Below are 13,147 nucleotides of genomic sequence, written 5' to 3' on the forward strand. Positions count from 1 at the left end.
GTGCCTGAGAACTCGTAGCTGCTCACAGGGTCGGTCTTATGCTTTTTAAAAAAATAGTTCTGTCAGAATGATTTATTGCCTCTGCTGTTCATTAATTTGCTTCTTTGAACTAATGAGTGGTGTGGCATCTAGGTTTATAGTTGTGTGTCCTTTTTCCTGCTGACCCCACGATTATTTTTATCCAGCACATACCAAGGGGCTGTTATGTATGTGTAAAGCTTCGTTTCAGTCCTGGGGAGAACATAGGGAAGAGCTGGCAGTTCCGCCTGAGCTCACGCTCGTCTGGGTGGCGTAGCTGGGCGCGAGGAATTCAAGCGGAAGTGAGCCAGAGCAGAGCGAGTTGCGTGCAGAATTAGCTTTCTCTGAGCCCCAAATGCCAACACGTGTCATGTTGTAGAATCTGCTTCAAAATCGCGTGGCAGTGGCTGGCACCTTGGTGCACAGCCCAGGTGGGCTGTCCTTGCCGTCCCCTGTGCCTCACTCCCAGGCTGGCCAAACTCTCCGCACTTGCTGGCGACCCCATTGTGGGGACATCTCACCTCCTCTGGCTCCTGCCCCTCCAGCTGTTCCTGCTCCCGCTTCACGGGAGGTCGGGGTGTTCTTTCTTAAAAGCACCTCTGTTTGTTTCTCTCTACCCAGGTAACGGGAATGTGGCTGTCTAGTCTCTAGAAATATTTTTTTACGGTTTTTGTGTTGCACCGTTTTCCATTTATAACACAATCATTCATGTTTTTATAAAACTCTATAAGTATTCTTTTTAATGGCTATGAATATGGTACTTGGTACTGTCTTTCATTTTTTTAAACACTGGAGACAACACTCAATGTGAGTGAAATATTCATGAAATCATTGTCATCTCAAGAAATTCACACATGGTGTGTTTATTTCAGATTATCCTGTAGATGTTCTCGTATTTGATTTATATGATTATAATTTTCCACAAATTCCGAGTATTGGGTATGGACTACAGTACTTCTCAAATGTGTTTCTGTCCTCCCGCCTCCATACTGAGAACCTGGTCATTTCCTCCTCAGCCCAGTGAATGACACAGCATTTTCATACTACCAATGAGGAAGCTTTGGCATGGGGGTTGACATCATTTCCCCCAAGTCATGAAATTAGGCCGCGTAGAAATCAGATTTGGGCCCAGATTTTCTGCCTTCAGATCGGCTAGCCCTTCTCCCACTGTGCCTCTGTCCTCGGGTGATGGGGACTCTACCCACAGGAGAGAGCAGTCGGGGTGCAGCCAGAGCCTGGAGCCAAGAGCAAGCCCAGAAACATGGAACTGGGAGAAGTGGGAGACCCCATAGAACTGCCAGAACAGGCTTGTAGGTTGGGTCTTGGTATTTCCAGGAAAGTGTCTGTTGGCCATTGAGTGACTAAATTCCACTGGTCTGTTTGGAAAGTGGAGCGTCTTAGGCTGGATACTGGTACACGATGCTGATGATCTCTAATGAGGATCTGTTGGCCAGAACGTGGGATACTGTTGTTGTTTCCCTTCCATAGGTTCTAGTTACAGGAAATGTGGTAGAAGTAGAGGTATTTATAGTTGTAAATACTCCCATTTAAGATTTAGGTACTTTTGGAGACTTTCCACTATGTTAAAAAAGGGAACCTAAAGTTCTGTGCTTGCCTTCCAGCTGCTAGCAAGTCCTGTGCCATTATGTCCACACACATTGTGGCCTGTCTGCTCCTCTACAGACACCGGCAGGTACGTCTGCCATGTCCCTGCGGTCATGGGGGAAGTGTGCGAACGCCGTGTCAGCCGGTCAGCTACTTGGTCATAAACGGACATGGTCCAGTCCTGGCTTCTGCTTTAGAGATAAGCAGTAAAGGAAGCCAAGCACCCTGCCCACGGGGGCTTTACAGATCTGATAGAGGAATCCTACGTGAAAAAAACTCCAAGACTGCGTCACATAGACGACAGTAAGACATTCTTGGAGTCATACAGTTCATGTAAATAAGGCCTATTATGTTGATGTGCAGTAAGTGTTCTGACAGCTGATGACAGCTCTTGGACTTATATTTCGGGCCATATTCCCTTCATGAACTTGACTGAGTACTGGGATGGAAAAGACTATAGCTGTGCCATCCACAGTCATGTTCTCAATAACAAACATAGTGTCTACGTGTGTGTGTGTATATAGACGTATGTATACATATACATACATGTTACATATGCACATATATGTTACATATATGTGTAGGCACGATGTGAGTAGTTGTCAGATAAATATTTAAAATGAGGGAAATCGGGGCACCTGGGTGGCTCAGTCAGTTAAGTGTCTGCTTTAGGCTCAGGTCATGATCTCAGGGTCCTGGGATCAAGCCCCACATCAGGCTCCTTGCTCAGCAGGGAGCCTACTTCTCTCTTTCCCTGCTTGTGCTCTCTCTCTCTCTCAAATAAAATCATTAAAAAATATATAAAATGAGGGGAATTACTGCTAAAACATAAGCACTTCTAAGTTTTAGATGGCTTCTTCTGCCCTGTGTAATCTTAGATGCTCCTGTCACATGTTGTGACCAAAGCATTCTTTGGACATGAATATTTTGACTTTCTGAGGACCAGCTTTTTCACCAGTTTTCTGACATCCTGTGCCCTAATACTCTGGCCCTTTTACTCTCTGTGCCAATAGCGGGCTGCAGGAAAGCCACGGCAGGAAATAAAATCCTCAGAATGGCCTCTTGGCCTTTTGGGAGGCAGGTTTTCCACTGTCATGAGACCATTTCTGTCTGTTTCTCCAGGGCATTGATCTCTCCACGTTGGTGGAGGACTTCTTTGTGATAAAGGAGGAAGTCCTGGCTCGTGATTTTGACCTGGGCTTCTCAGGGAACTCGGAAGATGTCGTCATGCACGCCATACAGCTGCTGGGAAATTGTGTCACCATCACCCACACCAGCAGGAATGACGAATTTTTTATTACCCCCAGCACAACTGTCCCGTCAGTCTTTGAACTCAACTTCTACAGCAATGGCGTGCTCCCCGTCTTCATCATGGAGGCCATCATAGGTGCGGCCTGCCCTGCAGCAGCTTCACGGGAGGGAGAAGGGCCTAAAACACATGGTAGTGTCTGTTGACTGTGATGACAGCCCCTTGTTGGAAGGGATGTGTTGTTGTAGTTTTAGTTTTCAAATGCAATGTAATCTGCTGTATGACTATAGCTTATTTTTTATACTTACTCCTCAACGAGTGGTTACTGAATTACCGTTTGCCTGGTATTACACTTAGTCCGAGGAGGGGAGGGAAGGTGTTTGGCTGTCAGGAGCTGGGAGTCTGAGTGAGACGAGAAAGTGCACATGGCAATGAAATGAGTGTAGGGGATGAAGAGGAAACAGGGGAGGCAGAGCGGGCGGGACCGAAGCCCCTGAGGAAAGGGTTAGATGGAGCTGGGATCACATGGAATCCTGAGGATTGAATCCTGAAGGGATGTACTGGCATTTTTCTCCAGTGAATGCAGATAATTCTCTTTGATGTATTCACGATCTATTAAGGTAGTCCACGTTTTCTGAGCCAGCTGAAGTTCTCTTGGAGGAAAGGCTTCGGGCTTCACTGATGCTTTTCTCTCCTTAGCCTGCAGCCTTTACGCCGTTCTGAACAAGAGGGGCTCAGGGGGGCCTTCGGGGCCGTCCCCCAGCTTGATCAGCCAGGAGCAGCTGGTGCGGAAGGCCGCCAGCCTGTGCTACCTCCTCTCTAACGAAGGCACCATATCGCTCGTAAGTGAAGGCTCCTTCACTTACGAAGGAGTGTGACCTGTTGTCTTTTTCTTGAGAAGTTTTATGACATTTTCATGAAAACATAAGCCACCTGTGTTTTTCTCTCAGACAGTGTTCGGTCTGTTACTGAGGCTGTACCTTCTACTCCTGAGTCTCAGTGACTCTCGGGCCAATATCTTGTTTGCTGTCTTTGTTTGCTGCTGGGGTCACTGCTCCAGTGAACCCTTCACGTGGTTGTGAGGCACGACAGGATGGATTGCTCAACGTTCTCCATGAGTCAGATCCAAAGTCACTGTGCTCTTACTGTACGGAAGACACTGGGTCAGAGGCCTGTAAATAGTTAACATGCCCAGAAGATAGGAGCCGGAAAACAGACTTAAAAATCATCTGTTCGACCCCTTGTCACTTTACGAATGGGAAAACTAAGGCCCAGCAGGACCGATGAGCATTTATTTGTATTCAAGCACTTTTAGACATTAGTAATGAGGCATACGTATTAAGCAATAGATTCTTCTCCCTCAAAATCATCAACAAATAGTATTCATATTCTATTTAAACTCTAATACTCTCTCCCACTTATTTGAATGTGTCCCGGGACATTTGTGCGTGCTTGTATTGTAAGGACGGCCCTCCACAGCGTTCTTTGCATGTGGTATATTGTCGCCCTGCTGGAGAATCTGTTTTGCATGAGCCTTGCGGGGCAGGGCAGGATGGGGCAGGTGGGTAGAGCACCCAAGATTGACCTTGTCCTTTCCCTGGGTCATTTTTGAGTTATTTGAATATTTGTTTCCTCCCCCACCACCACTACACACAGCGTTTATGGTAAGGCAGCATTTGCAGAGAAATTGTCTTGTGGAGGAAGAGAAGTCAGCGGCAGCAGGGCCTGGTGAACGTCCTTCTGAGGGCTTGCCCGCGGCGGGGGAGACTGAGCTCGGGGTGCCCGTGCAGGTGGAGCCACACTGGGCGCTCTGCCAGCCGCAGAATGAGGGCTCTTCTTGGGCATTGCCCTTGACTGTGCATTCATCAAGAGGGTGGGCCTTGGGAATCTTAGGGCTTAACCAGTCGAGCGAGGTAGCTGATATGGAAGCATTTGGCAGTTACCTTGTACAGCATTTTCTGTCTATAAAAAGGTCTGTGATGGGGCGCTTGGGTGGCTCAGTCCATGAAGCACCAGCCTTTGGCTCAGGTCATGATCCCAGGGTCCTGGGATTGAGCCCTGTATCGGGCTCCCTGCTCAGCAGGGAGCCTGCTTCTCCATCTCTCTCTGCCCCTCCCTGCCCCCACTTGTGCTTTCTTTCTCTCTCAAATAAATAAAATCTTAAAATAAATAAATAAATAAAAGGTCAGTGACATTTATATTTAAATGCCTTTTCTTTCCAGCCCTGCCAGACATTTCACCAAATTTGCCATGAAACAGTAGGAAGGTTTATCCAGTACGGCATTCTCATAGTGGCAGAGGTAAGAGGACTAGCTTTCCTTCCTTTGCCTTTATTTGGTTTGCTCTTCCTTATCTTTTCTACCAATTATTTTAAGCAGTGTTACAACCGATTATTTTAGCCAATAATTACATTTGGTATGTAGTCAAGTCCACATGAAGAGAAAAGAGAAGTAAGAATAGGGAGAGTAAACCCCTTTGGGGATTAGTTTCAGTATTTTGGTTACTTTTGTGTAACTGGTGTTGTCTAGAACATACCTTAACTCCGTGACACCTGAACGTTTTCGTTCCAAGAGATGTTTTACATATCCGTGTGCTTGTAGCTTGCATACACACAGTTTTCTCTTTTGAGATTTTAATTTTTACTGGTTTAGTGTAGTAAGTACGGCCTGGGAAAGTAGACATCGGTTTAGCGGGTATCTTTATTTGCCCTGTCTGGTAGCTCCCCTCGCTACCTCTTCCTTTCCTTCTTTCCTTCCCCACGGTCTCTCGAGTGACTCTGAGTTTGGAGCCAGAAGTGGGTTGACACCGTGAATGGCTAACAGAGAGTAGGGAGGCAGGGTGTGGGGCTGCTGGCTGGACGCCAGCCTCGCGAGTGTTCGTGTGCCCGCACATGTTTATTTCCTGTTCGCCATCTCTTTGGCGCAGCAAGATGACCAGGAGGACGTTAGTCCTGGTCTTGCTGAGCAGCAGTGGGACAAGAAGCTTCCTGAGCCTTTGTCTTGGAGAAGCGATGAAGAAGACGAAGACAGTGATTTTGGTGAGGAGCAGCGAGATTGCTACCTGAAGGTACTTCGGTGAAGGACTCTGGTGGGCGTTGCAGGGAGGAGTTGAGGTTTTTGTTGCCCCTGGTTGACGAGGTTCTTAGAAACTGAGCCTCTGCTGACTTATCCATATTTCTGGCCCCCACGAACTGGCTGGGTTAATAATAAAGACACTCAAATGTTTGAGGTGAGTGAGTACCCCCGTTGCTCAGTTTGGGTGCAGATAATGGAAAAGGACACAGAAGTGCAAATTTGGGAAGGTGAACCTCATGAGAGACCCTTCCCGACCCTCTCATCGCCGTCCCAGGGTGCAAACCTGTTTGCCCACACCTATGCTCCCTCCCGAAGAGGCAGGACTGTGTTAGTCCTCACTGAGCCCAGGGGCGGAGCAGGGAAAGAGGAGAAGGGGAGGGAGAGGGAGAGGGATCCCTCCCTCCCTCAGTGGCCACGGCCCATGGCTCTTTCCGAGTTCTGCTCGGTCTTACCAGCCCTCCCCAGATGGCATACGTTGAGCTGTTTGCCTTCAGTTAAAATAAATCCCATCACAGGAGAAACTTTAGATTTTTTAAAAGATGGATTGTCCTTGATTTGTCATTTTACAAGTTAATAATGACTCATTTTTTCTGAATACCTTAAGTGGATTACTCTGTAACACCCCTGATGTACACACACACACACACACACACACTCAGGAGGTGTCACTTCTGGAGAGTCCACCTGGCCTTTTTGGGTATGACCAGCTGTGAGTTGGGGCAGTTGCCTTGCTGCCATCCCGCAGAGGGGGGCTGATCCGAGCGTGCCTGTTTTGGGTGGGGGCAGTGAGAGCCCCCTCTGCCACCCGGCACCCCGTCACACTACCGTCACGCTGCACTGTGCCAGGAAGGGGGCCAAAGGCCGGGTGGGGTGATGGCAAGTGAGTGCTGGGGAAGACTGAGGTGACCTTGGTGGTCTTGCCACGTGTCTTCTTTTACGCGCGAGTGAAACCTGGGAGGGTCCGGCCTGGGGACCCGCCGTGCTCAGTGATGACAGTGTGTCATTCACGTGTGCCGGTTTCTTCCAGGCAACCGTTCAGTGACTGCAAACCTCAGCCACTGTCGGAAACAGTGACTCCCGTAAAGAGCCCGTTTCACAGCCAGGGGCCTTTCCAGCAGAGGGTCTGTGGCCGCGGAGCGGTGTGCTGCTCCCGCGCGCGGCCGTCTGCTCCGTGCGGAAGGTGCTGCGTCAGCGGCCTTGTTCTCTCCTCCTCTGTGACCTCGTGCCCCGGCCTTGCACCCCCAGGTGAGCCGGTCCAAGGAGCACCAGCAGTTCATCACCTTCTTGCAGAGGCTCCTCGGGCCCTTGCTGGAGGCCTACAGCTCCGCAGCCATCTTCATCCACAACTTCAGCGGTCCGGTCCCCGAGCCCGAGTACCTGCAGAGGCTGCACAAGTACCTGGTGGCCAGGACGGAAAGGCGCGTCGCCGTGTATGGTAGGCCTGTCCCCGCTCTGGCCCCTCGTAAGAGCTGAGCCTTTCTGGATGACAGGAATCTGCTCGTTGTAGGCCACTGGGAAAAAGTGCAAAATTAGCCTGACCGCTAACTTCGTAGACTCCTGTTCTTATCTGTTTCAGGATGTTCTAGAAATGGAACGATGCAGTTCTATACTCTTGGGTGTGGCTTTTTTCACTTAACATGATAAGTGGAGTCCTGCGTGTTCGTGCGTGTGCTTGTGTGTTTACTCCTGATGCTTTAGAGTGTTCCCCCGTATCACTGTTTACTGCATCTGACGTGTGACCCTCGTTGACGGCTGGGGGGGTGCCTGCACTCGAGAGCCACAGTGGCTGGTGCAGCTGTGAATGTGCTTGAACGCGCCGGCATGACCCTGTGCCCTCTTTGCGGTGGGCCGTGTGTAGGAGTAGCAGGCCTATGGGCCCCGTGGGGGGCTCCTTGGGGGGGGGTGCCAGTCTGCACCCCGGCAGCGGCATGTTTCCAGGGCTCCGCGTCCGGCTCGTGCTCGGTCGTGTCTGCGTGATGAGAGGTGCGACCGGGGTGGGAGCAATGTTTCTGTGCAGTGATGGCTTAGGACTGAAACTGCTTGGAATCAAGACATTTTAGAGCCAGAAGGGATCTCGAAATAAATTTCTCTCTAGACATCTCACCATATCCATATAGACCCCTGTAGTTCTGGATTTCTCTCTAGATAGCTGTTGTAGCTCACACAGCGAGTGAATGGGCACACCCAGCTACAGGGCTCTTTTTTCTGACCTCTAGGTTTGTGCTCTCTCTGGCTCCGCTGATTAAGGTCTCCTCCGTGCTTCACCGCGCAGCCGAACAGAATTTCTACCCACGGTCTTGTTCACTTCTCTCAAAAACCGTTCAAGGCGGGTGTTGTAGGGGTTTCTCCTTCTCTTTCTTTCTCTCATTTCCTCCCTTCTTCTCTCTCCCTTTTCTTCTTGCTCTTTTTGTCTTAAAAGATGACAGAATAAGTTTAAAGAAACAGCGGATCTTTGGGACCTCCCAGGTTGCCAGTGGTAGGGGTGGCGCTGGACCCCAGTCTGCTGACTGGCTCAGACCCTCTCCAGGGCCTCCCGTACTTTCTTACTGTGGTTGTTGGGGGTTTCGTGTTTGCCGGGCCTCAGGTTTTCACAAGGTCTTATCCTTTCTCTGCAGCTGAGAGTGCTACTTACTGCCTTGTGAAGAATGCTGTGAAAATGTTTAAGGATATCGGGGTGAGTTCCCACTGCTTATGGTAGGGAGGCATGTGTTAACTTCTCTTTCTGTTCAGACCTGGTCTGTTTGAGCCAACTGCATTTGGGGTGGGCCCTGAAAAAGCAGTTTCTGCTGGACTGATCATGACCACATTTCTGGGGTTTGGGAGGGGGACAGGCTTATAGAAAGTGGGACACACCAGTACAGATTTATTTGAATGTTCCAGAATTTTCCTGGTTTTCACCTTCATCCCCAAGCTGTTTACATATAACAAGTGGCAGTGCATTTCAACATGCTACTACAATTTTCAGCAGGGATGTTAGTTAAGTCATATGATTTTCAGTTACTGTGTTTCTACCGGTATTGCTGGAAGTTTCCTCTGGTGTACTGTACTCCATGTGTCATACGTGACAGGAGTTCTGTGGAGGTACTAATGGCCTTTGTAAGGAACTCTTTGTGACTTTATTCTAACACAGATTTTAAAGTATAGTATGCTGTTTGGACTCTACCCAAAAGAAACCCATCACACCTGCATCCATAACCCTACTCATGAACCCCCACACATCCATTTACTTAAAACCAGGGTACAGTGTTATGTGCCTTGACTGCTTTTTGGGTCTAGAACAAAGGTCAGGGTTGGTGACAGAAATATCTTCTTGTTTTGGTTTGTCTTTAATTTCAACTTTCTCTCTAGGTTTTCAAAGAGACCAAACAAAAGAGAGTGTCCGTTTTAGAACTCAGCAGCACGTTTCTACCTCAGTGCAACCGGCAAAAACTCCTAGAGTACATTCTGAGTTTCGTGGTGCTGTAGGTTACTCCTGGCACCTCTGGCAAGTGGAGGGTATCAGACGAGTCCCTCGCAGGCTCCAGCCTCTGGCTCGAGAGCTGAAGGTGCCGATGTGTGGGCAGGCCTGCCCTGTCCTGCTGTGACGTGCTGGAAGACAAGTGCCTTCCCCTCCACGGGGCTGTGCTTACCCCCTACTCCGAGATGACACAACAGCCTCCGTGGGACGCTCGGGGGCCCCCAGCCTCCACTTGCAACTCATCATTAATAGGTGACACAATGAAATCTCAAAAAATTATTTTGGAATTTATTAAAGATTTCCCTTTTAAGTATCACCATTAAGGACTAAATTACTGTGATGGGCACAAAAATGTAGATTCATTCTAGAACCGAATCTTACATAGTATACTTAATACTGTCGGATAATTTGTCGGTATATTTTCTGATTAATGGTTAATTCTTCCTTTAAACATAATTGAGTCACCCATTCACTGTTTTTTTTTTTTTTTCCAGTTTTATCTTCATCAATAGTAGCTCATTTTAAAGGGGACACCTTTCATCCAAAGTGCTTTACAAATGAATGGGCTGATCTAGATCACACCCAGGTATCACTGTGCTGTCCTTTGCAGTCAGATTTAGAAAGTGTTTGACAAGCTACACGAAAACACAATATTAGTTTAGGTCAGAAATAGAGCTAATGTGATCAAACAGTTCACATCAGGAGGTAGATTTGGCTGGCAGAATTCAAGGTAAACTTGGCCAGAACACTGACTTTGAACTTTTGCTCATATAAAAAAGTGCCATTGAGTTTTAAATGACCAGCAAGTATTTAGGAACGACACCTGTTTTATGTCCGTACCCCTTCCCACCCCTCAGGTGGCACCTGCCTCTCCTGGGTACAGCTGTTTCTTGGACATTCTCCAACCAAACAGCAACTGTCCTAACTTGACTAGCTTGGCCTGATAGACTATGTGAGCGGAAAGTGCTGTGGCTAGAGGCTGCTGTACTGTGTATAGGTTGTGCACTGCACCCAGTCCACATGACTGGTGCCCGCTCAAGTTGTGTGGTGCGCAATCTGTGCCACGTGTGTGGTAGCCGGATTGACTGCTCCGTGGTTGGAGGCAGTTAAAATTTTTAGCTGTGAGGAAAAACCATGTTTTTTTTAAAAAAAATGTGTATGGTTATATGCCTAAACCCTAATGCACATGGTGGCAAATTATGATGAAAAATTGTCTGTTCATAATGGGTAGGTGCCTTCTTAGGAGCAGGGAGCATTACTGTTCATTGTGGTAACTATGGAGATTTCATAAAGATCATGTGATATTAAAACATTTTCTGACAGCTTACTGTTTCTTCTCTCCAATGGTATTATGGAGTTAGGAATTTTTCCTGGTGAATATTGCATATAGTCTTTGAATTGGAAGTACTGAGAATAAAGTTTGTACTTTCATAAGCTTGGACTCGAAACACTAATGGCGTCTCATGAATATCCCGTGTGTGTCGGGAGAAGGAAGGGGACTGACCGGTACTTCACGTCGTATGAAAGATCTCGTCTGAAACTCATAGCAATAATGCCGTGCTGTCGTGAGCTTTTTCCAGTCTTCTCAGATTCTGTGTTTAAAATCTATTTGTTCTTTGTAGGAATTCATGTACCCTTAGCCATTGTCAGTGTTGTTGCGGCTCTGGTGTGGAGCAGGGTCCCCGCCTGGTAGTGCTCTGTTGTACTAACGGGGACAGAGGACACTTCTGTTGGCTGGAGCCGTGCATGTGGGGGACACCCAGGGAGACTTACTTATCCCCACGGTGTTCCTTTTCTGGGCGGCAGTCACTGCACTAGTCTCTCTCATCCTCCCTCTAAATTATAGATCAAGGCTTCCTCAAGCTCTCTCTGAGTTACTTGGGAAGTCAAGGCTGGGACTGATTTCGAGTGGACTCTGCTGCCCTGCCTGTGACTTCCGCTAAGGGCTGCTGTGCTAGCCTGAGCAGGGAACAATGGCTTCTCTGGCTTCATTTTTCTTTTCAGTTGGTTTGTTTCTAGAAATGTAATCAGATGCTTTGGAGAATGCAATATATGATTTGCTAGCTCTCTCGCAACTTAACTCACTGTGAGAATAAATATGCATGCTTTTTGTAATTAACTGGTGCTTTGAAAACCTTTTTTAAGGAAGAAAAAATCTCAACCAAAGTTATGCTCATCGCGACAAGCTGACCCTGAGTTAATTTTAGCACAACTCATTCTTCAGTGCCTCATTACTGGAAAAAAAAAACCATACATCATCACAGTAAGGCTTCCAGATAGCACTGTTTTGCTTAAAGATTTATTCTCACTGTTTTCCAAAAGCGAATGGCTTCCATGTAAGATTATACAAACTAGGTGCTTGTAAATAATTTATTACAGTTTACTCTATTGCATTTCTCTAAAACTGAAATGCATGCCCTCCAGGGGAAGACTGTGAGTCAAATTAAAAAAAAAATCCAATAATAAGCAATATGAATCTGCACGCTTTCCAACCGAGGATGTCCTAAGTGATTTCAGAAAAGAGGAAGGATTTTTTTGTTCCCTTAAATTTCAAGAAAAGCAAAGGGAAGGAACTTGTGTGAGACGTGTAGAACTAGTAACACAGAACTAGTAACTCCTTAGTCTGCCTTCTCAGATCTGTTCAGTCTCTTGAAGTCATGAGGATAAGTAGAGAAAATACATCAGGGATTTCCATGAATGTAAACTCAGATTATGGAACTTCCAGGCACCTGAAGGGGAAAAGCATTTCCCATGGTTCTCCATGTAATCTGAGTGTTCTGTGAGATGTTCGTGGTGTTTCGTGGATGTGTTGCTGGTAAAATAAGTGTGTACGTGGATCCTCTTGTTTTAGAAACTCACAGTGCGCTCTAGCACGGCGTGGGCTCAGGCTGTGCCGGTCCCAGGCCTGTTTAATGCAGCATTTCCAAACTGTTGTGATGCCAGGACCTCTTTCCCCCTTGGCATCCCTATGAACCTCTCACTAGTATGCCATGGAAAACAATTTGGGAAACACTACGTTAGGTAGTTCTCTAAGGGGACAAACCAATGCAGGATGCTAGGGAGGCAGAATTTGCATGCATTTTGTACAATCACCTGTTAGAGTTAGTGGATGTATGTTCTCCCCCTGGAGATGATAAGCACAGAAAACTGTAATACAGGCGGTCAGGTCTCTTTCTGTTGATGGAGAGATCAACCGTCCATGATCCTGGGTTTTTCCCTGAAAGTAATAAAGTTAACACAAGGATTAACTGGGGTAAATAATTAAGATTTTAATTCAGATCTAGAAGAAAATATTGCACAACTGAATGCAGATTTTTATCCACAGATAGTTCTAGTGTTTAGATATGATTAAGACCTATCATTGAAGTTTATAAGACTTAATTTGGATGTAATCTGTTTTTTAAAATGCTCTTTTTAGGAACTTGAGACTTGGCATCTGGTGTTCTAGTTTAATACAAACTAATGATTGCATTTGAAAGAATTTTGACTTTATTTCTAAACATCTAGAGCTCTGAAATGCCTTGATGGAAGGTGTTATTTTCCTGTTGTACAAAGAGATGTTAAATTGTTGTAAAAAGAATTACTATAAAGTACTGTGAAATAATACTGCGTGATTTTGTGAGCGAAACTTATTTGGAGACGTTGTTTGATTTTTATGCCTGTTAATGTATTGTAAGAAGCACAGAAGTGTAGTTTTGTTTTAATAAACCAAAAAATGAATATATTCTTGATGTCTTGCATTTG

The 13,147-nt window shown here is 46.8% G+C and overlaps 1 protein-coding gene across 3 annotated transcripts in view; it reads left to right on the forward strand.

Moving 5' to 3' along the window:
- Nucleotides 1-13,127, forward strand: part of GPAM (glycerol-3-phosphate acyltransferase, mitochondrial) — a 58,000-nt gene extending 44,873 nt beyond the window's left edge. For all 3 annotated transcript variants that reach the window (XM_080822358.1, XM_080822360.1, XM_080822359.1), the window contains exons 14-21: nt 1,641-1,711; nt 2,746-3,010; nt 3,572-3,714; nt 5,095-5,172; nt 5,798-5,938; nt 7,192-7,381; nt 8,562-8,620; nt 9,295-13,127. In XM_080822358.1, coding sequence (XP_080678484.1) covers nt 1,641-1,711; nt 2,746-3,010; nt 3,572-3,714; nt 5,095-5,172; nt 5,798-5,938; nt 7,192-7,381; nt 8,562-8,620; nt 9,295-9,411 — 1,064 coding nt within the window. In that variant the 3' untranslated portion in view covers nt 9,412-13,127. The remainder of the gene's footprint in view (nt 1-1,640; nt 1,712-2,745; nt 3,011-3,571; nt 3,715-5,094; nt 5,173-5,797; nt 5,939-7,191; nt 7,382-8,561; nt 8,621-9,294) is intronic.
- Nucleotides 13,128-13,147: the final 20 nt, after the last annotated feature.

This window comes from Martes martes (assembly GCF_963455335.1).
Source record: "Martes martes genome assembly, chromosome: 14".
NCBI lineage: Eukaryota > Metazoa > Chordata > Mammalia > Carnivora > Mustelidae > Martes > Martes martes.